At 44.2% G+C, this 24,299-nt stretch overlaps 1 protein-coding gene across 1 annotated transcript in view; it reads left to right on the top strand.

Annotated features, from left to right (window-relative positions):
• The window catches only part of IQCM (IQ motif containing M), a 1,609,700-nt gene that overhangs the window by 826,477 nt on the left and 758,924 nt on the right, over positions 1 to 24,299 (top strand). Inside the window, exon 8 of the mRNA XM_078676908.1 lies at positions 18,790 to 18,857. Within this exon, the coding sequence (XP_078533034.1) occupies positions 18,790 to 18,857 (68 nt within the window). The remainder of the gene's footprint in view (positions 1 to 18,789; positions 18,858 to 24,299) is intronic.

Below are 24,299 nucleotides of genomic sequence, written 5' to 3'. Positions count from 1 at the left end.
GTTAACTGTTGTCCAAAAAAGAAACACTTCCTCTTAGTGATTCTTATCCAATTCAATTTCAAATATCACTCACCTGGTGCACTCAGGTCGATTGCGAATTCTCCACTGCCAACACCTAGACAGACCGACACAGTCTGTTCTTCTCTCGGGTTAAGCCCGTAGGACTCCGGCGTAGGGTCTGCAGAAGCTGGGAGGGATACTGGGCTCGAGAGTGGAACAACGAATTTTCATACCGCAAACGGGTGTCTCAAATCAGGATCCTCTTTCCGTCCACCCACTCGGCCAGAACTCCTCCCTGTCCCATCACCCCTGTTTACAGGAGGGGACGACCCTATCGCGGAGTCCCGGCGGAGTCGCCAACTGAAGGATTCAAAATTATTCTATCGGGCCATACTTACCACTAGCCCATATATATTTATCAATAATAATAATTCAGTCGGCAATGGAGAAGGTTCAATCGTTTATTCAATCAAATACAAGCCCTGGCAGGGGAGCCTCGGTCTGCACGACCCACGAAGATGCGCAGAGGAGACTGATTACATGTTCGAAATACAAAGCATATATATGTTTCATGTGTTCCAGATGACACCCTACAAGGAAAGATACAACTTGTCTGTATGGCAAGAGGAATACCCATATAAGGCACAATTGGTTACTAGTAGCCTAGGCCTAAGCTATTCCGGGGGCAGGTCAGCCAGGTGCCTCCCTGTCTATCTGTAGCCCGGGGAGTACAGGAACGGGCTCAGAATGTGCGCATCCCACAAGAAAGGCAGAGGTGACCTTGGGTTTCCTTGAGCTACTGGCTAACGACTATAGTAAGCGGCCTGGCTGCCGTCATAGTTTCGAGCAGCAAACGAGATCACGTGTTTTCAGGGAAACGGCACGAGTACATAGGGAAACGAAACAAAATGGTTCTGGTTATATCAATAGGAACAAGCGAGTCATGAGCGAATCAACGGGCACTAAGAAATCCTAGTGTATTCTAACTACACGATTATATAATTACAAGGTTACATTGGATATATTAGGCCAATAATGCATGGTATCGAAATTCGATCCCAACAGCAGGGTACTTTGGGCTAGATGCATCAAGCATTTTTCTTCTTGCAAAGGGGCAGATTCGCAGGGCCTGGCAATCCTGATGGAGAGGCATGGCAGGGGGAGGAATGGTGAGCACTTTTAAGTGTGCATATGTGTTTGACTGGCCATCCTAGGCTGGCCAAACACGCATGCACAGTAAAATGTCTCCAACCCAGCTGTGTTGCTCAGCCAGTTAGGAACAACAGCTCAGCCTGCAATCCACTGTCTAATCTGCAAACGAAGCCGCTTAGACCAATCCCAGCGCTTTTTTCATGCTGGGAATACTAATATTGCCAGCATGTGAGAAGTGCTGGGATTTTGCATCTAGGAGCCTGTGCAGTCGGAGGAGAGAAGGAAAGCCGCGGCCGTCGAAGCGGCAGGTAAGTGTGATTTAAATTATTTTTAGTTATGCGTTTATTATTGGGTTGTATTCCCCCCGCCGCACCACTAAGCAATAATAGCAGCCGTCACTGCATAACCTGAGTTTCGGTATTTACTAGCTAAGATCAATTACACCAATTCTGATTTTTTTCTCTAACAATGGACATTCAGAGTGGAGTTTGGTGCTTTCTGCATGAACATTAGCTGCCATTTTGCTCTAGCATATTTCAACAAGTTTGGACTAGCTCAAACATACCTGAGGAAAACTGCCTGTCTGATTTATACAGCAACCCTCTGTTTTCCCCAGAAATAAAAAAAACACACATTCTTCAGAATTGCTATATGTGCTGTAATAGGAGCTACCACACATACTGGATTTCACAGGGGCACTCATAATCACCCCCTTAAAGATGTGGATGAGCTCAGGTTCTAATAGTTTTAAAGATAAAATTGGCAAATAATGTGGATGGTTATTTTCTTGATTTCTGTTTTATATTTCTTAGTGTGGAAAAAAATTCAGAATTAAGCCTTGTAATTATGCACGCCTACATCACCGATGCAGTTGTTGTAATTATCATCAGAACATATTGCATTTTATTTTGCCTTAAAAATACTCCTCCTCTCGAGCATGTGTGTGAACGTCTCAGGTCCCAACACAACGAGGGAGGAGAGTGTCCTCTCTAAGGAACGTCTGTTGAAAACAAAGGATCATTTTGATATTTTCTTTACACTGCTAACTTACCCTTGTTAGAAGATTGCTTTACGATAATCAGAAAGGGGTTTGCAGGATTGTCATGGAAAGCGATGAACGACAGTAATGTTGATGGATCAGTGCACATTACACCAGTTTCTTTTAAATGCCCTAGAGGCATCCCTGGGGTGAAAGGATTCCTGTATGTACCTCACTTCGAATGCCATATTGCAGTGGCAAAGCAAGCATGGCTGGCCTTGACAAGCTAGTTTCACAGTTAATATGTTAAAAAAGGTCACAGGGCAGGCAGTGGTTACTGGGCCCAGCCGTGGGGGCTGTGGCCTCAGTGCTTAATTTGTAAAAAAAAAACATAAGTGCCAGGGCCCCCGTCAGGAGGCCACTGCAGCTTCACCACCGCAGTAAGTCCTCTTGGTTGCAGTTGGGGGTCTTTTTTCCAATGGCAAAGTAGATGTTCTAGTTACACAGGTCACAGACCCACTGTAGTAATTTTAATTGGAAATGTTATTGATAAAGTGCTTACTGTTCCTAGCGAGACAATAAAGCACCTTGTGGCAAGATAAAAGTTAACTAGTTAGTAGATTAGTAAATGTGCTTTCCTTGTGGATTAGTTGTGATACATTTGTGCTCTGGAGTTCTTGTGTATTTAGTACTGTTTTCGGTAGGAATATTACCAAGCAATAGCGATAATTATCGCTATTGCTTGGTTACAGACAACATTTTACCGCTGAGCTGCGGCGATTTTTACTGCAGATAACCTTGGTATTACCAAGGTTTATCGCAAATGCGATAAAAAACATCCGCAATGCATGAATATCGCTGAAAAGTCAGCGATATTCATGCATTACCGAGCTAATGCTCTTAGCCATGTTATCCACCTCCCATTGGATAACATGGCTAAGAACTGCTCAGGGCAGGTGTTAGCTTTTGGAGATATTCGCGCTTAGCGCGAATATCTCCAAAAGTTGGTAATAGGAGATAGCGATGTTAGCGACTGTTTCCAGTCGCTAACATCTTGGCACGCCCACTTTGCATGTCATTAGTGATAAATATCACTGACATGCAAAGTGGGGCCCAAGATGGTCGCTATCTCCTACTAGCTGTCGCTAACTGGTGTTAGTGACAGCTAGGTAATAGGGAGATAATTTTATCTCCGCTTTCTTGGCTTTTAAAGCCAAAAAAGCGGAGATAAACCCCCTTGATAATATGCACCAGAATGTTGATAATGGATCAGAAAAGGAGGAGTTGTAAGTTATTATTGAGAGTAGTGGACGTTTGCCTATTAGTAGGGTGAATTGGCTAAAATGGAGGGCGAAGTATGAAAAGGATGTCGGAGAGTTCACAGTAGTGAGGAAGGCTTGGGGGTGGTGTGGGGAATATATATACAGACAAAAACCAAAGGTCAAAGCAAAATCACTGCTAGATATAAATGTGGTCAAAACGCAACTCTTCAAACATTAAACCAATGGAATTCACCATCATACAAAATGTAACCATGCACGTGTGTTTAGGTAGCCCATTACAGTATTACAGTGTCACTAGGCACTTCCAGTAATAAAAGAGTCATGAGAAGGAGTGCACGGAAAAACTGAACTGACAATGGTCACACATTAATTTGGCCAAATGTGGAGGCAAGGAATAAGTCCCTATTTCTTGGTTCCACAACTGATGATGCAATCACGAGAAAACAATCCTGTATATATAGTACAGAAGGTTAAAGCACTTGTTGTGGTTAACATGAAAGCAGTACATGGAAGTTCCATTGTATGTAAAGGTTACTGCTCAGCTGGCTTCAACTGCCTAGAGCGGAAAGGCAGAGCCTGTCCTAGAATTTCTTCTACTTTAGCAGAAGTGACATTTTACTAACCTCATGCACTGGCAATTTGGCTTAGCTCATGATTCACTAGTCCATCTGGCAGGTCATTTGCTAACGGGGCCCATGCTCCAGTGGCCTTTCCAGAATCAAAGAGCAGTTTAGAAGTGCACAAGAGCCCGTCTCCCCCTTCCTCCAGTGTGTGTCTCCCACCCAGCTCTCAGGAGTGCAGGCAATCCACCAACCTGTCTGGGATGGCTCCTTCACTTTCATATGCTTTTTCAAGGCCTTGGGTTGCAAACATGGAAAACACAGGCCTCCATGTACTGTACCACACAGGGATACAAACATTATGCATGCACACTCAACACATGCATGCTGCACAGCACTACCTACCAACTTGATGAAGGTAGACTAAGGGTGAGTTATGTAGGGAGGCTCCACTCCATTGACACAGGTAAAAAGCCCTGTTCACTCTATTGGTCACTGTTACAAAAATGGAATACTGCCACCATTGCACTCTTGATACTTAACTCTGCCAAGATAGTGCTTTCTGCGCCCCTCCCGGTCTAATAAGACCACAATCCACTAGACAGGACTAGGTCATGGCTCACATGCACGATCTATAAAAATGGTACATAAAAAAATATCAGATATAATTTTATTAAAATATTATGTGTGCTTCCCAGCATGTAAGTGCACTTAGAACAGGCATACAAATCCTTTGCAGTTTAATCCACATCACAGGGAAATATGATCTTAATTGGTGCAGAAAAGGGTTCTGTTGTCTTTGGAACCTGTAGACGTAGTTTAAACACACAATCATGGTAAAATGAAATTGGATGAAGAATAGAAAGAAAACAAAATTGCAAAGTAAAGTATATGTCCACCAGCTCTTGCAATACAGTATACTTCTTTGTAAGGAGATATACACATGTGATCATGCAAAATGCTGTGACTTAGAGTGTAAAGAGCCAATGGCTGAGGTGAGCTAACTCATTCCACCTTTCTGTGGTGGGTGGAAGAAAAATGTAAATGAAAATTGAACCGACCAATGGATGAAGAGGTCTGGCCAACAAACCCTGTATTTATATATAATATGTTTTATTATTCATGTTTTTCATTACACAAGGGTGGTAAGACAGCAAAGCTGTTTATATGCCAGACCTTAAAAAGGGATTCAGATAAGCCTAATGCATATAAGTCTACACATGCCTCTGAAAGCTTGCTTATGAAGCTGAGCCAGAACAGCGGTGTAGTTTACTTATTCATTCATTAGTAGGACATGGCCATTGTGATGTGCACAAGGGTAGGTATGACGTTAATAAAAACACTCTAGATTGGACTGGTAGGTAAATGTTTGGAGTGTTGAGATCAACACTTAAACAGATCAAGATTTGTAGTGTAAATGGCCCAATCACAGACATGGATAAATATATTGCTGCATTATTTGAGAAGCATTTGACAGCTACTTAATATGAATTTATGTCATGTATATATGCATATGTTATATATTATTACAAGAAAGTAGTGATGTTTGAACTCCCTAATTGACTTGAAGTTTGAAAAGGATCTGGTTCCAGCCAATCTTCAATCTTAGAGCCTGATTTAGATGAGGGTGGTAATGTGATATATTACGTTCGTTCGTTTGGTTTGTTTATGAACCATAAAAGTACAACAGAAGAAGAAAAATACATTTAAGACACTAAGCTAATACACAAGTTACATCTCGTTTCATATGTACAGGCAATAGGTTTACATATGGTTATGGAGTGACAATTAAAATACTAAGACAATAATTTATATATGACCAGATTAAAATTTTTAAAATACAATAGAAGCCCACGGTTAGCCTGGAACAAATTATCTATGTACAACCAGGGAGCTTTGGTGCTTCCGAATCATTCTCCGTCTTGTTAACCACATGGAAAACAGAAATTTAGCAATAGCTGTAACTATTAGTGCATTAGTATCAGATTTTAAAATTCTAAAAAATTCTAAATAGTTCCTGATTCCTAGGTTCAGACATAGCTGTATGATCCATTTCTTTCTGCTAATGGAGTAGGCAGGACAAAACAGACTCACATGTATTGGGGTCTCATTTGGGTCCTCGCAACCCGGGCAGAGGCGGGCTGGACCCACTTTCCATTTATCTGTATATGAGTGCAGGGGTAGTGTACCGTATCTGAACTGTAAATACAGTTTCTTTGCTAAAACCGGTTCAATCGTATCTAATTCCTTCTCAAAGCTGTAAACATTCTTAAAATCTAAAAAGCTATCGGTGAGACTGGAGGGCCTAACTAATCGGAGAGCTTCGTGTAGATTATGGTGTTTTATGGTCTCAGCCAGGGTTCCCCTCGAGATAACTTGGCACGTGGCCTCCGGATTAGACCACAGGTTCTCCATGCCAATCCTGGACGCCTGCCCCCTTATGAATGATAACCACTTAATCCTCCCTGCACCCGGACAGGCCATCACAAACTTCAGTTCTTCTCTATAGCACTCAAGCTCCGGGACACTCCACAGTCTGCGCCAATAGAGAAGCGGGCGTGAGGCAATTGCTTCTGCAATTGGCCTCAAGTTTAAGTCCAGCCTTAGTGGAATTAGTGGTGTATTTTTTGGTAAAGAAAGTAACTGTCTAATGAAATTGTTCTCAGTTATGCTAATCTCACTCGCTGGTCGGTGCCCCCAGAGTTCCGCCCCGTAGAGAGTGGAAGATCTGGCTTGAACCGTATATATTTCCAGCGGTGGACTCACTAATTTATGCACACAAGATTTCTGCACTTTTAGGATCCCCCCCGCGGACTGAGAGAGCCCTAGATTTGCCCTAGACATTTGGGTTTCCCACCCCATTTTGTCATTCAATGTCAGGCCTAGGTAGACAAAATGATTTACCCTTTCCAGCGGACGTCCATCCATTTTCGGACGAGGGCAATTAATTGTGCTGGCATTAAACACCATGTACTTTGTTTTATCTATATTGATCACCAAATTCCTTTTCTTGCAAAATTCGGAGAATTGGTCTAACACCCGCTGCATCCCCATTGGTGTTTTTGAAAGTAGCAGGGTGTCGTCCGCAAACATTAGTGCAGGGAATTTACCGCCAGCTAAATTTGGTGCGTCAATATTATTTACACTAATCAGATCATCTACAAGACCATTTAAGAAGAGAGAAAATAGAGTAGGGGCAAGTACACACCCCTGCCTAACTCCCTTCTCAATTGGAAATGCTCATGTCAGCTGGCCAGATTTGCCATATCGTACCTTCGCAAAGGTTCCTTCGTGGAGTCTTTTAAATTGGTGACACAAGTAGGGCGGAGTCCCCATTGTAGTTAATATGTTCCACAGTTGATTCCTGTCCACCATGTCAAAGGCGGATTTGAGGTCCACAAATGTGAGGTACAGGCTGCCCCCTTCCAATACCACATGCTTCCAGTAAAGTACCTGGAGCCGTAGTAGTTGGTCGATAGTTGATGTTTTGGCTCTAAACCCTGCTTGCAGGTGGGAGAGGATCTTGTTCTCTATGATCCAATCCTGCAAGCGTTGTAAGAGCAATCTGGCGTAGATTTTTTGGGTAACATCGATGAGGCTTATTGGCCTGTAATTTGACGGGGCCAGCGGGGAGCCCTTTTTATAAATCGGGATGATTTCGGCCCCCAGCCAGGTACTAGGGAATTCTTGTCCGCCAAGAATGGCATTAAATAGGACGGTCAAGTAGGGGACCCAGATCTTCAACTCATCTCTGAAAAGATCGCCAGGGATCCTATCCAGCCCTGGGGCCTTATTAGATTTCAATGCTTGTACCGCTAGTGTGACTTCCGACAGGGTAAATAGAGGAGGGTGCCAACTAGGGTCCCTTCTCAGGGGTGGGCTTAGTAAGTCTTTATTTTGGGAAGCAGGACTAGAGTAGAGGTCACTAAAGTAGGCACACCAGGCTTCCTCAGCAATGTTGGGGTCAATCTTTGTCTTGCCCTCTGCCTTCCCTGTGTGGACCAGATTCCAAAAGGTTCGGGGATATTTCGCAATTAGTGCCTGTTTGATTGCATACCATCTCTCAGTTTCCCATTCGGATTTTGCATGGGAAAGGAGGTTCTTATAGGCCATCCTTGCAGTCATAATAGGGGTTCTATTACCTATTTTGAGAGCGGATACTAAGGTAGTTTTCGCCCTCCTACATGACTGGTTGTACCAGGGATTGGAGTCCCGTGTCTGCCGATGGCGCTGATTAGAGGGTTTGTGAAAGCTGCCCGCCAGGGCCGTTATTAGTTCATTGTGGATGGCTAGGGTTTTAGCGCCTTTGGGATAATTTGAGACACTCTCATATAGTGCCATCAGCCGCTCGAGGTGAGGGATGGCGCTTTTGTACAGTGAAGCCAGATTTTCTGGCGAGGACTTAATAGAGGCCCATCGGATTCTTTTACCACCCTGTATGATCCTGATGTTGCTAGAGACCATATCAGCCTCTTGGTGCGCCCCATCGGGATGTGGCAAATCCAAGTCCGCTACCAAGGGATTATGATCACTTTCCGTGCGATCATGTACATGGAATTGACGGATCAGTGGCCATAGGGACAAGCTAGCCATGAGGTAATCTATTATTGATGAATGGCCCATTCCATTATAGGTACTCTTTCCTGGGCTGTCCCCCGGGAAGCGACCATTACAGGCTCTGAGCGAGAAAGTGTACGTCAGTAAAGTAAGCTGCATGACCGTGGGTGTCCAAGATTTGGTTTGATAGGCATTAGGGAATGGAATCTGGCAGGCATCATCCTCGTCTGTTGTTATCTGGGAAACCCCCCCAAGTGGCTCATAATGACAGTTGAAGTCTCCCCCTATTAACACCTTAGTCTCGCTAGGGAGGTTGTTCAGTAAATCGGTTAAGGACTCTAGAGTCTGTGATACCCCTCCCCCATGGACAGGGCGTAAGTAGATATTGATAATTGCTATTTTGGGTGTGTTTGGGCGAGCTAAAAGAATGCATAGTATGTCGCGGTTATTAGTATTAATCCTTTTAACCGAAAACCCGAGGTGAACACCCACCCATATGGTCAGGCCACCAGATGGTCTACCTCTAGGTCTTTTGGTTGCAAGCTCGGCATAAGTAGCAAAACCCATTCTATGGTGGATAGTCATGGCCCATGTTTCTTGGAATATACAGAAACCATGGTTATCCACGAAGACACACCAGTCAATGCTGTCTAATTTTGCAGTCAGACCCGCCACATTCCATGATAGGAGTGCTAGATATCTATTTTTGCTGGTCAGTTGGTCAGTTAACTGATTAGAGGATATGACAGAATCTATGGTTGGGTCGCCCACTTCAAGGCTCGTCTGTCCCTTAAAGGTATCGTGGCTAGATATGGGGCAATTGGCCTCGTGTGAGCTAGAGGGGAGGATGCTAGATTGAGAGGGTGTGGATGAGAACCTTATCCCACTCAGAGCATCCTCCCTACCTAGCTCCCCTCCTCCCAGCCTTGTGCCGGTTGGAGGAGGGGTGGTAAAAGCGGGAAGTCAATCGCAGCCATCAAAACAGGAAAGGACACCATATCTGTTAGAGGTTTCCAGTGGGGTAAAAGGGATCAAGTGCTCCATGTTCCTGTTCCCATGCGAGTAGTCGAGCCCCGCTGGAAGCATACTGCGGCCACCAACAGGGACTATGTTCCACCCCGAGGAGTTCCCAGTGAGCAGAGGCCTGGGGAAATGGTTCGTGTGACTATTCTGGGAGGGCATATACACGTTCCTGGTACGGTGAGGGTCTACTAACCCTCCAGGGAAAAAGTGGGGGGTTTCATACGATCTTGGGTAAAAGTAGGTTAGGTTGTATGGGACTATAGCAGTATTCAGGTTCCATGATGGCCCTGTTAGTATACATCTAACTGCCTCTGGGTTCCTGAAATTAATTACAACAATATCTCCCTCTATGTTTTATTCCCTGCTGCCCAGCCAGGGCAGACGCCTGACATGGACTATCTCCCCATCGATATAATATGGGAGAGGTCTATTTTGCCCTAGCCAGTGCAGGATCTTGTTTTTTAGCTGGGGATGCCCCTCCTTTTTGCCTGCTTCTAGAGTGGGGACACCTGTGAGTACAACTACAAAGGGTAGGGCCTCGGGGGGTAGTTCAACATTATTGCCCTGCGGTTTGTTATTAGTGGGCAAACTCAACCTTCCCCTTCCCGGTTGCTGGCTCTTAGTACTGGGATTTACACCACCCTTCTGGGGTTCTCTTATAGCCTGGACTGTAGATTTTGTCGCTGTTGCCATAGGAGCCTGGACCTGTTGGGGAGCCAGGTTTTTCCACTGAATGTTACCAGGAGGCTTACTAGTTACATTATTGACCTTGCTAGAGCTCTTGGGAGGATCTACAGTTCTCGATGTATTGCTAACAGAGGATTTATTAGCTCCTGTGTTGCCAATTTTGGGACCATTTGGGGCAGTCTGGGTAGGAGCAGGGACGATTGGAATCTGGGGTAAAGTTGTCGGCAAGGTGAAGGACCTTGAGATGGTAGTAGGAGGGCTTGTCCTATCCTTGTCAGCAAACAGTGCCTCCAGATTACCTAGTCGATGCTCCACCCTCTTTAGAATATCCAGAATGGGAATCATGAAAGACCTAAGTAACTGGTCAACGGAGTTCCGCGCAGTATCAGGAAGGGAAAAGATTTCTTGGCATGGAGTGGAAGCAACCCCTGTTTCCCTCCCTTCATTGGTAACAGGCAGTGTAACATTTGGGTCTAAGGTAGGTACTGTTATAGACACTATATCAGTTGGTACAGAGGCCTTAATTGCAGTTGGGCCAGTAGTCTTACTTTTCAGTGATTTGCCGAACTCGGAATGGCTAAGCTTGCCCCTCTGGGGAGCACCCAGCCCCCTCCTCTTTTTGGTTGGAGGTGGTCCGAGAGCTTTAGTCGTATGGGGTAACCTGCCCGACCTAATAGGCAACTCCCTAGCTGGAAGACAGGACACATTTTCTACATTTGGAACTAGAATTGGAGCACATAAGGGCAAAACATTGGGTGAGGAGTCAATAGATACTGGGCCGGAGGGCGATGGAGTGCTTCTGAGGAGTAGGGGGAATTTATCCAGGGACAATGGATCTTCATTGGGGGTATCAGTGATAGTATCCGGGAGAGTGGGTGTAAGCGCCAGATCAATCAGTGGTTTATTTTTCAAAGACTCAATAGAGCGGTGGCGTTCAATCCTGCGCTCGATTAGTGAATCATCCTTGTCCAAGTCCACAGAGGCCCTAGTAAAGTAATTCTCTAGTGTTTTTTTGGAAGTCCCCACAGTACTGGAATTATCACGATTTGATGCCATGGTGTTGAGTTCCTACCTTCGAGCGTTGGTTGCAGGTGTTAAGGGGGTGGCCCGTCCCGTCCTCGCACGACCCCGGACGGCCACAGACGGCCCGCCCTTTGCCCGGGCTTCGCCCCGAGCTCTGTCCCACGCACGTCCCGCGTCGCGGTGATGGATGCGCCTGTTAAATAAGAGGAGGCTGGGGGCGTGGCCGCCGGGGGAAGAGGCACCAGCTGCGTAGAGTGGAGGATGCTGGTCCTCGCAGTCCCCCGGTAGGCTCCACGCACACTATGTCCAAAGGTGCCCTCAACCTGGGCCGGGCTCTCCTGGGAGCGAGTGTGCTCACCACCGATTGTGATATATAGCAAAAACAAACAGGATTTCTAGTATGCCCGTTTCAGTTTTCTGCTACCACAGAGGGTGGTTTTCCTGATGGCAGAACCCTTATCTGTAAGAACATTCAATTGACGGTTCTAATAGCCCTGAAAATGATGTTAGATGAATAGCCCAGGCTGAGACAGCTCATCGGATGCTTTTTCAACCAGCATTTCTTCTGTTCCTGACCATCTTGAAACAGGGATGGACTGGAAACGCAAACCGGCCCTGCAAACAGACATATAGTCTGTCCTATAATATTTACTAGTAATAATTATTTAAAAGTATTACAATTAGCTATATCGAAAATGCATTCAAATATTAAAACATAAAAAGGTAATAATACATTAAATGAACATAAAAGAAGCAATAAAACCATAAATACCATCTTAAACAAGCATTTGCAATGCAATCAGTCTCACATTTGTGAAAGTCGGAGCGATTGGCACTGTAAATTATATTGTTTTTTACTTCTTTTGTTGGCTGTAGTGGAGTGGATGTATGCTGTTTGTAGTGGAATTATGTGGTTTGAATTGGAATTGTTAGTTGTGGAATTGTGTGATGTGTAATGTATTTGTGTAGTGGAAGTATGTGATATGATAAATAGGGTGAGAGCTGTATAAAATATATAGAAAGTAAGATTGAGAGGGATCGGTAGTTTGTGTGTGAAGTGGTAAATGAACAGTAGATAGAGTTGGGGAAATTGTGTGTGAGAAAGAGATAAAGAACTGGCGAGAAGGTTATAGAAGCATAAAGAGGTTGTGTTTGTGTCCACAGAAGACACCAAAAGAAGAAGAGGAGAGTGTGTGTTTGCAGTTTGAATTTTTTTAAATGTTATGGTAAAGTCCATCGGTCTAGGTCTACTCTCTCCCCGCAGCTCAGCTGTGCCGTCCCTTGCCTCCATACCCCGACCTCCTTCTTTGGAGGTTCGAGGCTGCTGCCCGCTCCTGCGCCTGCTGCCCGCTCCAACTGGGACCACCATAACCTTTCTCAGCCGTTTTTTTCATTAATTTGTCCCTGTTGTGCCACTGTTATTGTGCCCATCTGTATCTTGCTCAAATTCCACCACTGTTTTTATTTTCTCGTGCCTGCCAGTTCCTTTCACCGCTGCTGCCCCTGCGGCTCCTCCCCCCAGAGATCCCCCCCCCCGGAAGACCCCCTGGAAATCACCCGCTCCCTCTTCCCAGCCTCTCCGCCCTCCCACCTACCCTATTTAATGTCGGCCGCTGCATGGTCGCGCCGCCGGCGCCCCAAAGGCAAGCCCGTCTGTGCTCATCCGTGACCTGACGGCGGCCAGCGCCAGGAACCCTGGACCTACCACTATCCATCGCTAGGACACCACCACCCTTCTCACACTCAACCCTGGAAGATTTAGAGAATGCCAACAGGTCTCGCTGAACATGACCCACGGCCAGTTCTCCTGCTGCACTACCGCCAGACCCTCACCGCCACCCCGGCCTCCAACACCGCTGATGCCAGCACCGGCGACACCCTAAAATCCTTCCATAATGTACTCCCTGTACACAAACATGCCATGGAAATCTGGAACCTACTCGACTCTCTCTTGCCCGACATCGCCTCCTTCACAGAGACCTGGACCAACGCATCCTCTGCCCCCGACATTAGCACCGCCATCCCAGATGGATACAAGATCCAGAGGAAAGACTTCCCCAACCACCCAGGAGGGGGCCTCGCCATCACCCACAAGAACATCCTCCGCCTCAACAACTCCTGCAAAATTTTCCCTTCCGCCGAACACCTGCACTTCCAGTCCAGACCACCGCCAAAGCCACACTCCGAGGAACCCTCATCTACTGACCCCCCCGGCCCGATGCCCCTTCGCCACCACCATCACCGACTTCATTGCACCCCACACCATCACCTCAACAAACGACATACTCATTGAAGACCTGAACTGCCACCTCGACAACCACAGCGACCCCAACTCCACTATCCTTCGTGACAACCTTGCCAGCATCGGACTTAAACAACTCGTCAACACACCGACCCACAGAGCAGGACACCCCCTCGACCCCATTTTCGCGGCAGGAAACAGTGTCCAATTCAGCCACACAATGCAGCCGCCATGGACTGACCACCACTGCGTACACTTCGCCTTCAACAAACCCAAGGCACCCAAACCTGCCCCACGCCCACCACGAAGGAACTGGAGCAAGGTTACTGATGAGCAACTTAACTCCCCCGCAGCCAGAGAACTCCACACCTGAATCTCCAACTGCGCAGACCAGCTTGCCCCACTACGCAATCCCGACAGATAATGCCCCAGTAAAGCCGCCTGGCTCACCACTGCTCTCCAAGAAGTCAGACGCACCTACAGACTACTGGAGAAGAACTGGAGAAGCACCAAGACAACCAAAAACGACACCACCTACAAGGACGCCATGATGGACTACCACAACCAGATCAGAGCCACCAAGAGGAACTGCATCCGCAACAAAATCCTTCCCAACTCCACCAACTCCAAGGAACTTTTCAGTGCCATTCAAGAATTCACCAACCCACGCAGTGAAGCCACAGACATCAGCCCATCCCAAGACCTCTGCGACAAGCTTGGAACCTATTTCCACCTCAAGATCAAAAACCTCTACGACAACTTCATCGACCATCCACCAGGTACCACAGAAAGCCCCACGCCCCCAGAAACACCAGCCAGCCCACCATCTCCAACTGGACACCGATCACTACTGAGGACACTGCCTCAACCATGAAAAGCATCCACTCAGGGGCCCCCACCGACCCCTGGCCCCCTAACATCTACAACAGAGCTGCGACTGCCATCACACCCGAACTACAATGCACCATCAACACCACCTTCAAAAAAGGCATCTTCCCAGATGACTAGAAGCACGGAGAAATCAGACTCCTGCTCAAGAAGCCCACAGCTGACCCCACTGACCTCAAGAACTATGGGCCCATCTCGCTCCTTCCCTTCGCAGCCAAAGGTGCAGAGAAAATAGTCAACAGGAAACTGACCTGATTCATTGAAGAGAACGCCGTCCTAGACCTGTCCCAATCCGGATTACGAAGCAACCACAGCACACAGACCACCCTTCTCGCCACCACAGATGATATCCGCACCCTCCTGGACCAAGGCCACTCCACAGCCCTCATCCTACTCGACCTATCAGCTGCCTTCGACAACGTCTCCTGCCGCACACTAGTAGCCAGACTACATGACGCAGGCCCACGACTGGATCCAAACATTTCCCACCGGACGAAGCCAAAAGATCAGACTCGCACCCTTCCTCTCTGACCCCACGAAAATCACCTGCGGAGTCCCACAGGGTTCATCATTGAGCCCCACCCTCTTCAACATCTACATGGCCTCCCTCGCAGCCATCGTCCGACAATACGGCCTCAACATCGTATCCTATGCCGATGACACCCAGCTCATCCTCTCCCTCACCAAAGACCCCACCACTGCCAAACTCAACTTCCAGAAAGGAATGCAAGACATCTCAGGCTGGATGACCAATAGCTGCCTGAAGCTCAATGCTGAGAAGACAGATGTCCTCGTCCTCTGTACCATCCCTTCTGCATGGGAAAGCACCTGGTGGCCGACTGCCCTCAGAAGCCCACCTTCCCCCTCAGACCACTCCAAGAACCTCGGTATCGTACTCGACTCATCACTCACCATGAGCAGACAGGTCAACGCCGTCATCTCCAGCTGCTTCAACACCCTCCGCAAGACCTTTAAGTGGATCCCCCCTAAGTCAAGAAAGACAGTCACCCACACACTCATCACCAGCAGACTGGACTTTGCAAACACACTCTAAGCCGGCATCAAACAAGTCCCTACTCTGCAATCTCCAGACAATACAGAATACCGCCGCCAGACTTGTCCTCTGCATCCTCCGACACGAACACATCAGCCAACACCTACGAAGTCTCCACTGGCTCCCTGTGCAGAAAAGAGTCACTTTCGAAATCCTCACCCACACCTACAAATGCCTACACAACAACGGACCACAATACCTCAACGACAGAATCAACTTCCATGTACCCAAAAGAAACCTCCAATCTTCCAACCTCGCACTGGCCGGAAGCCCACGCATCCACAGAGCCAGAGCAGATGGAAGATCCTTCTCTCACATTGCAGCCCAGATCTGGAACGAGCTACCGGCAGATATCAGAAGCGCCCCCTCCCTGAACACCTTCAGGAAGACCCTCAAGACCTGGCTCTTCGGCTTAACAGATCTGCGAACCCCCCCCCTCCACGCCTTGAGACCCTCACCAGTGAGTAGTGTGCTTACTATTCCCTGATTGATTGATTGATTGATTGATTGATTGATTAATTGAAGAAACTGTGCCTTTTAAAACAGTTTTGTTGTAAGAATTGCTTCTGAACTGTGCCCACATTGGATTCAGACACATTATTCCTAAAGGCAGACCTGAACGCACCAACTTATTTTTCTACTAGGCACTTGTGAGTGGGAGACTGCATTCCTTTCTCTCACCAATCAGGTTCTAACCCACATAGGTGTTTTTATTTCTTTAATTTACAGGCACTGGGTATATGAGATACCACTGTAGAAGGGACTTATAAGTCAATTAAATATGCCAGGTGTAGAGACCAATCTTACCAAGTTTTCCAGAGAGAGCACAGGCACTTAAGCACTGAACCGCAGTGGTAAATTGCCCAGAGTCATAAAACCAACATAGGTGGGTCAGAAAAAATACAGGCAGAAGGCAAAAAGTTCTTGGATGGCCCTGCAAAAAGGGCAAGGTCCAACAGACAACGTATGATATTTCATTTTCTCCATACACGTTCATCTTAAATCTTTGTTTGCAGTGAGAAGGTACAGGGCTGAAGGATTGTTGTTGGACCTAAAGATTAATTGAAAATTAACTGCAAGGATTTTGGGTTTGCCTGGATCACAAGGTGATGATATTTAATCTAAGTGAGTTTGTACATTGAATCTTGATTGTGCAACCTGGACTCTAAACTTATCTGTGTACACTGAGTAAACTGACGCAATTGAAAAATGCTCCTGTAAGCACTGCATTACCATTTATCCATAAGTGGGTGCGAATTCAGATGGAAAAATATGATACCCAAAAGATAGAGTCAGCAGAAATGTGGATTTTATGACCCTTAAAATTGCTTCCGCAGTGGTTCATAAAGACGATTTAGCATTCCGCCTGCAGGTTGCTGTAATTAAAGTGCTTTCTTTTTTCTCAATATGGGTTAAGTTGGTTCGTGGCTTACAGGTGTCTGATAGCCAAATTCCTAAATAGCTGTATGTTTGTGTGTACATCAACTTAAAATGGCCAAGGACCCAGATTTTCTATGTTTGATTCTTATATTTTCCAAAGACTGACTTTTGTTTTGGGTACCACCAGTTTATTACATTTATTGTATTTGTTCAATTTTTCCAATGCCCACTGCAAGGCCACTTCTGTTTGATCTAGAATCACAAAATCGTCAGCATGTTGTAGTATCTGGACATTTGCAGGCCAATCCTTGGAGGATAACACCTGCTCCATACAAAGCCTCACCAATGATGGCTCCATAGAGGGTAAGTAATAGGGGAGCCAATTTAAACTCCTGTTTAAGACATCTATTTGTCTCTACACGCTCTGACATTTTATGACCATTTCCGACCTTCACCCTCACCCGCAGGGCCGGACTGCGAACCCAAAGCTGCCCTGGCAATTTTCTCACACCAGCCCCTGCCTGGCACCGGCAGGCTGGAAACGTTTGCTTGCTTCTTTTGTTACTGGGGGACAAAATTACAGACCCCTGCAAAACAGGCCCCCAGAAACAAAACCGACCCCTATCTTTCCAGCCTCCCGGGGAAACGCCAGATGCCCGTTAAGGCCAGGGTCTTGGAGTAAAGAGCGAAAATGTCTTTCTCCAGCAATAGATGGGGTGCACAATTTAGTTATTTTGTCCCATAAAATGTGTTGATCAATCCTGTTAAATGCCGCCAAACAAACTGCAAACAGGCAAACATAGGGGAAGGAAAAGCCAGTGTAGTGTTATATACCAAATAGTTGAGGGTTAAAACAATATGAACTGTAGAACATTTGTATCTAAAGCTAGTCTGATAAAAAGGGATTTTTCTTTCTTCTTTGGCCCATTCTTCCAACTCACCTAGTAGGAATTTGACAGCCATTTATCCTCACACATTTTTATTTTTTTTCCATAAGGTTGTTTGAAATCTTCTCTGTGTATTTCTAAGGGTGAGGCTGCTTCGATATTTTTTCTTTTTACAAGCTTTTTGAACTTGCTTAAGATCTGATTGGCATCTCTTTATGTGACGTGTGCACCAGGGTATGGTCTTGAGGTATATAACTCTCCAACGTTTTACTCAGTTCTAAGAAAGTTTATTATTGTTTAGCAATGCACGCATTGGAAATAAATAAACAGATCAAGTTTCAGTTGGTAAGGTTTACCACTTTATGTTTGTTTCCTTAAATATTCTACTCCAGTTTATCCTCTTTAAAGTGTTTAAACCATTTGTGTTTCCTACCACATTTACATTTTCGCTGCTATTAAGTTCAAGGCCAAATGATGTAACAAGAGGCAAGTAATCACTTTTTCTGATGTTGTAAAATGGAAACATATATGCAGAAAAGCGTAGGAGTTGGGAAACAAATATATAAACCAGAATTCATAGTCCACCATAAGTAAAGTGCATGTCAGAGTTAGTAAAAAAAGATCCTAACAACTTTACAAATACTAAAGATTATATGATAAGAAGAGAAATGTAAGCCTTTGTGCCAGCCTATGTGATTCGACTGTGGGTCTGAGAAAAGAAGCACTTGACATTTTGCCCAAATTGTTTAGATTAAAATCACCTGTTACAATAATTTCGTGGTTTAGGTCGTTGCTGAGTACGTCCCCAATTGATTTACAAAAGTCTTTCATTTGTACTTTTAGATCACTCCTATGTAGTTTTAAGTAAACATTTATACGAAGTGACATATTTCAACCACCTGCCTGGTAATAGTCCAGAAACCGGTACATGCAAAGGGTGCAAACACTACAAAACAAAAATAACTGTTAAAAAACAAGAGATAATACAGAAGAAAAAAAAACCAACTTATAAACCTTTACTTTTACCAGTGATGGATTTGTTTTTCTTTTTTATCGTATCCTTATTTATTTTAGGAAAAAAGTGATGTTGATCATGATACTAAAAAATCTATGGATGGCCTGAAAAACACAAAAGATTTCAGGTAATTTAGTTACTATCAATTTTTCTAATATGGCCAGAATCTGTTGTGTGTGCCTGTGTTTTTTCCCAAATACTGCTGCATGCTACAATTCTAAATCGATGTTAAACTTTAAAAAACTATTTCTTTTTATGTCGCCATTGAGGTAGGTAATGTGGAAGTTTGAGCATATTGTAATACAACAAATATGAATGATACTTTTTTATGGGGGAAATGTATAACAGTAACTAATAGTTCTGAGGTTGTAGGTTGGCTTCTATGTTCAGTTTTTTCTTTGACATCAAATCTGCAAATTTGCATTTATAAAGTTTGTTCTGTTAATAATTACTTGTACACAACACCTCTTCCTACTTGTTTCAACACAACTGATACCAGGTGAAAAGAGAACATTGAAGCCCATTAAGAAATGGTCGGAAGCTGCTTTACAATTAAAAGCGCTTTCTCTGGAGCATGGATTAAGGGTGGTTAATGTGAGGGCGAAATCAGACAAGCATGGCTCTCCCCCTACCAATTGTGGGTTGTGATGTAGTCGTATAGACTATATACTCCTCAACAAGGAATACTAGCTCTGCCTAGTAGACATGATCGTTTTGGAAAGGGTGGAAAGTGATCATAACCCCCTGGTATTATCATTTCACCTAGTAGGAAGTCACGTTGCAGTTGACTCTCCTGCGGGCATAGAATTACATCTAAGTAATTATACCAGGAGAGTAAAATGGTCGAATCTACTAAATAAAGAGGATCAGTTAGAGGCTATGAACCAGTTGGTGGCAAAGGCGACCACGGACCTCCAAAACTGTTATATACAACAAGAAAATAAGTCCAGTTTTACTTCCATTCATATTGAATTTTTTAACAAGCTGAAGCGTTTTTTTTTAACTAGTATGCAAAAATCCAAAAATCATGCCAAAGCATTGGTTGATTCATGGTATGTGAAATCATGTAGGGGGGCCTACAGAGCACTAGCAATGGCGATAAGATCTAAAATCAGGGATAAGATTCAAAATGCAAGAGTGGAGTACAAGTTAGTGCAACATAAGGCCAAAAGGGAATGGGACGAGCAATATTGGAAAGAGCTGTACCTTGCTAGCAAAGACAGGAACATGGTTGCTTTTTGGCATTTGGTCATGTGGGGTAAGGGAAAGCCCAGCCAACCGCCAACCAACCACATAGCTCCTGAACTTTGGGTTTCACACTTTAAGACACAGTTCGCCAGTAACGCTCGAGAATGTGAACCATTCCAGGGTCCCCCGATTATCATCTATATTGGTAAATCCCCCTTGCACTTTACTAAGCTGGAAGTTGATACTGCACTCAATACTGTACCAAGTGGTAGAGCACCTGGGTTTGACTGCGTTCCTTCTGACCTGTTCTTGTACAATAATGCTCTGTGGGCAACCTACATACAGCTTTTACTGAATGCCATTGAAAGCGGTTCTCCCATCCCTGAATCATGGATGGGTGCGGAGATCATAACGATTTTTTAAAAAGGGGATCGTTCAGATCCTGGCAATTACAGGCCTATTAGTTTAATTGATTGCATCCAGAAGGTGACAGCTAGGCTTGTGTTGAGTAGAATTCAGGGTTGGATCGATGAGTTTGATATCCTTTTACCTTTGCAGGCTGGGTTCCGCTCACACCAGAGCACAATAGACCAGGTTTTTAGATTTGTTTTAATTTACTGGCACATGGTGATCCTTAAAGGTGGTAGAATATATGTCGCATTCGTAGATCTCAAGTCTGCTTTTGACTTAGATCCACGTGCTAAGCTGTGGAGTGTCCTTGCGGAACAGGGTGTGCCTTTGGACCTGCTGGCCTTTTTAATCAAACTCCATGATGCGAACTTTGCTCAAGTTCGCTGGGGACAGCAAGGGCAAGTGACAGACAGATTTCCGATCACCAGAGGGGTCCGACAGGGATATGAACTGGCACCAACACTATTTTCCCTGTACATAAATAGGGTGACTCAGTACTATTAAGATCATCCCACTGATGCCCCTACTCTTGATGGAAGGAAGATCCCTCTGTTAATGTTTGCAGATGATACTCTGTTAATTTCTAAAACGTAACAAGGTCTGCAGACGGCGATTGTGAGATTCGAAGAGTTCTGCCGGGATTACGATCTTAAAATTCACGTATACAAGACTAAGTTCATGGTGTTACATAAACAAAAGATTGTAAGAGTGAGAGTCACCATGAACAATGCCATACTTGAGCAGACTCAAGTTTTTACGTACGTGGGTATTACACTAGGTTGTAAATTAAGTTGGAACTCGCATATAGACCAGTTGGTACATAAACACACACAAATATCTGGGGCCTTATTGAAAGAACAGCGCCTTTCTCATACGAAGCCGATTGCCCCAGTGTTAAAAATCTATAACTCAAAAATCACAGCTTCGGTCCTGTATGGGGCAGAGTTATGGGGCTTTAGTAATGTAGCGGCACTAATAACTTCCCATAACAAATGCATGAGGGGTATAATAGGTCTTCCTCAATCCACCCCATTATTACCCCTCTATTATGATTTGGGATGCCAGTTTCTAGAGGATGTGGCACACTATAGACCTGTGGCCTACTGGAGGAGGCTCTGGGTTACCCTCGAGCTAGTCCAGTACGCACAAGCTCTACTTGAGATCAGGGACGCTGATAGTGCGGGTAAAATCCTATGGTTAAGGCAGGTAAAGTCCACTTACAACGATATGGGCCTTAACTCTTTGTGGCAAAATCCTGCAGACAATGCGTTCCCATCTCGAAAGGATCTCAAGGAGCTATATTGGAATATGGTTACCATGAAACGTTGTATGTCTTTGACCAGGCCCTCTTTGTCAAGAGATTTCATGGAGACCAAACACGCTCCTGCCTATGAAGGGTATTGGGATTTTATTACTGTACCTAGTGACAGGAAATTGTACCACCAATTTAAGGTGGGTACCCTCCCTATTAATTCATTCACTGGTAAATGGGGTCTAGTACTTGTATGGAATGCCCATTCTGCCTGACTCAGTCAGAAGCGATAGCTCACATCCTACTCGTTTGTCCAGCTTATATAAAATTGAGGCACACATGGTTGAAGCCCATCTGTTTGATGATGGGGATCAATACTGGTACTGAAGCATTAAGTATATTAAAAACGAATAGTAAGGAATCAACTGTAATTGTGGTTGCCAAATTTTTACATGGAATGTGGATGACCCGTGCCTATAGCCTGAGCAAGATATAACTGCCATTGGATATACTTGGTCTTTGAAAAGAAACTATATTCTTTAATCTGGTCTTAATCAAATTCTGGTTTTTATAGTACCATGGCCTGGGATTTTTGGTACTTTTTATTGTGTTTTAGACTAATTTATTGTATTTAATGATGGAGTATTTATGGACTTAATATACATACGGTTATTTTTCTATTATAATGAGAATGGAATGTTATGTTATTGTTTTGAATATAAATGTCTTTCATGATCATGTATCGAAATAAAGACTTTTCGAATCGAAAAGAGAAGGCATATAGTTAGAAGAAAAATTACAGACTGGCAAATTCTTCAATAGAATAGATAAATGCATGTTTTTTACTAAGATTTGTTACATGATTGAGCAGCAAAGTACACCTACATCTAATCACAAAAGGAAATAGCTATCAGTAACAATTGAATAAATACTGGGAAACCCATACTTGTGCCCAAATATTAATTAAAATTATCTTCAATACAAGACAAACAAGCAGAAAGAGAGAAAGAGAACATATAAATTAAAAAAAACTGAAAAAAATAAACGGGACAGTGAGATCGTCAGGGGTAAACAATCTATACAGGCACAAACATATGCATTCAGTTCTATAATACACTTCCATAAATACACTTCATTTGCTGGTGTCTCTACTCATGTTTCCCCTTCCATAGTGGCCAGACTGCAAAGATCCTGCCCTAGCCTTTTACCAGAGGTGTTTTTTTAACACATTTCAAAATCTTCGTGAAGAAATACAGATATTCCCAACTTCAGCTGACTGGTCGCGTAGTTTGGCTCTGCTCATCAGATTCCCTTCAGTTTGTGTCCAGCATTGTGGAATTGATCCCCCTGATAGAGCGGTAATTTCATCTGGTAATTTCTCAATGCAAAACCCTCATGCTAGCTCTATTTTACCACTGAAAAGCTGTTGGGCCCTTCACACCATGTATTACCTTCAGGAGATTTTAAATAATCATGAACAGTCAAAAATGCAATTATTATTTAAGCCAATGAAGAGAGTTATCGAGTATTTTTAAGGGTTTTATTTTCTAGTCAAAAGTTAATTTTTCTCTGACCCTTTATTCATTAGTAAAATATCAATCAGGTTACAGAATATTGAAAACAGGAAAAATAGCATTAATACAGAACATATTACAGTCTGCATATAAGCATTACATGTAGGAAAGAAAATGTGGCGCAAAATATCAGTCAAAACTCTTAAAGAGTTTCTAAGAAAAATAGTCTTGCAAGGCTAATCAATAATTAAATAGTTTGCAAAAATCTCCCATTAAGAGAAATAAATGCATAAGACAAATACATTTTTCAGACCTAATTAATTAGTCAAAGCATAAACTTAAAGTTTAGCATCTAAATATAAAAAGCCTTTCTATCTGTTGCTGCTCTCTGCATCTCTGTGTGTCTAAAAGAGCAAGCAGCCCCACCTTCACCAGACCTCAAAGGAATGTGGCCTGCCGTGCAAAAATATGACGTGTAAGGACTTTGGAAAAAATGAGCAGGGAACCCCCCCACCTAATTCTCCTCGGACGCCCAAGGCTGCACCCATGACGATTTTGTACCTAATCCATAGAATGTCTGGTCTAATCTGTTTCTTCTCTCAAGAGCTCACACGTCCGTCCCCCCCTCCAATGCCTAATGAGCCTAGAAGCCAAACACGCCTCCAAAGAGGTCATTATTTATACTCTAATTCCTGGCAGACTACACAAAAATGTTGCATCTTCAGGAAAACTTGTACCTGATTGGTCAGCCATGATGGCATGATGTCTCCCCATCCTGATTCATTCTAAAATCCTGACTATACCAGTTTTAACAAAAGAAGCATAAATGAGTAAATACATATTATAAGTTTGCAACATTTGCTAGGAAAAATGTTTCTATCCTTTCCTCTTCCTTCCTTCCACAGCGCAGGCTAGAAGGATACTTTAGCTAACTGGTACATTGGCACAATCACAAGAATGTTCAAAGTTCAAAGTGGCCTTGACTCCTTCTGTTCCTGAGGCAAGGTGGCACAGTTTACGCATGCTCTCTTCTCTTTAATGCAAGTCACAGCCTTTCTGGATTCTCAGGCAGCCATTTAATGGTAGGCCCAAAAACAAAACAGACATAAAAGAGAATATTAATTTCATGTAAATCAGCCCATTATGTTTCCCTCCCTCATACTAAGACCCCTTATAAATGTTTACCTAGCCGGTTATGTTCAAC

This window comes from Lissotriton helveticus, chromosome 2_1 (assembly GCF_964261635.1).
Source record: "Lissotriton helveticus chromosome 2_1, aLisHel1.1, whole genome shotgun sequence".
NCBI lineage: Eukaryota > Metazoa > Chordata > Amphibia > Caudata > Salamandridae > Lissotriton > Lissotriton helveticus.
Note: the sequence above shows the minus strand (reverse complement) of the source record. Positions and strands in the feature narration are given on the sequence as shown.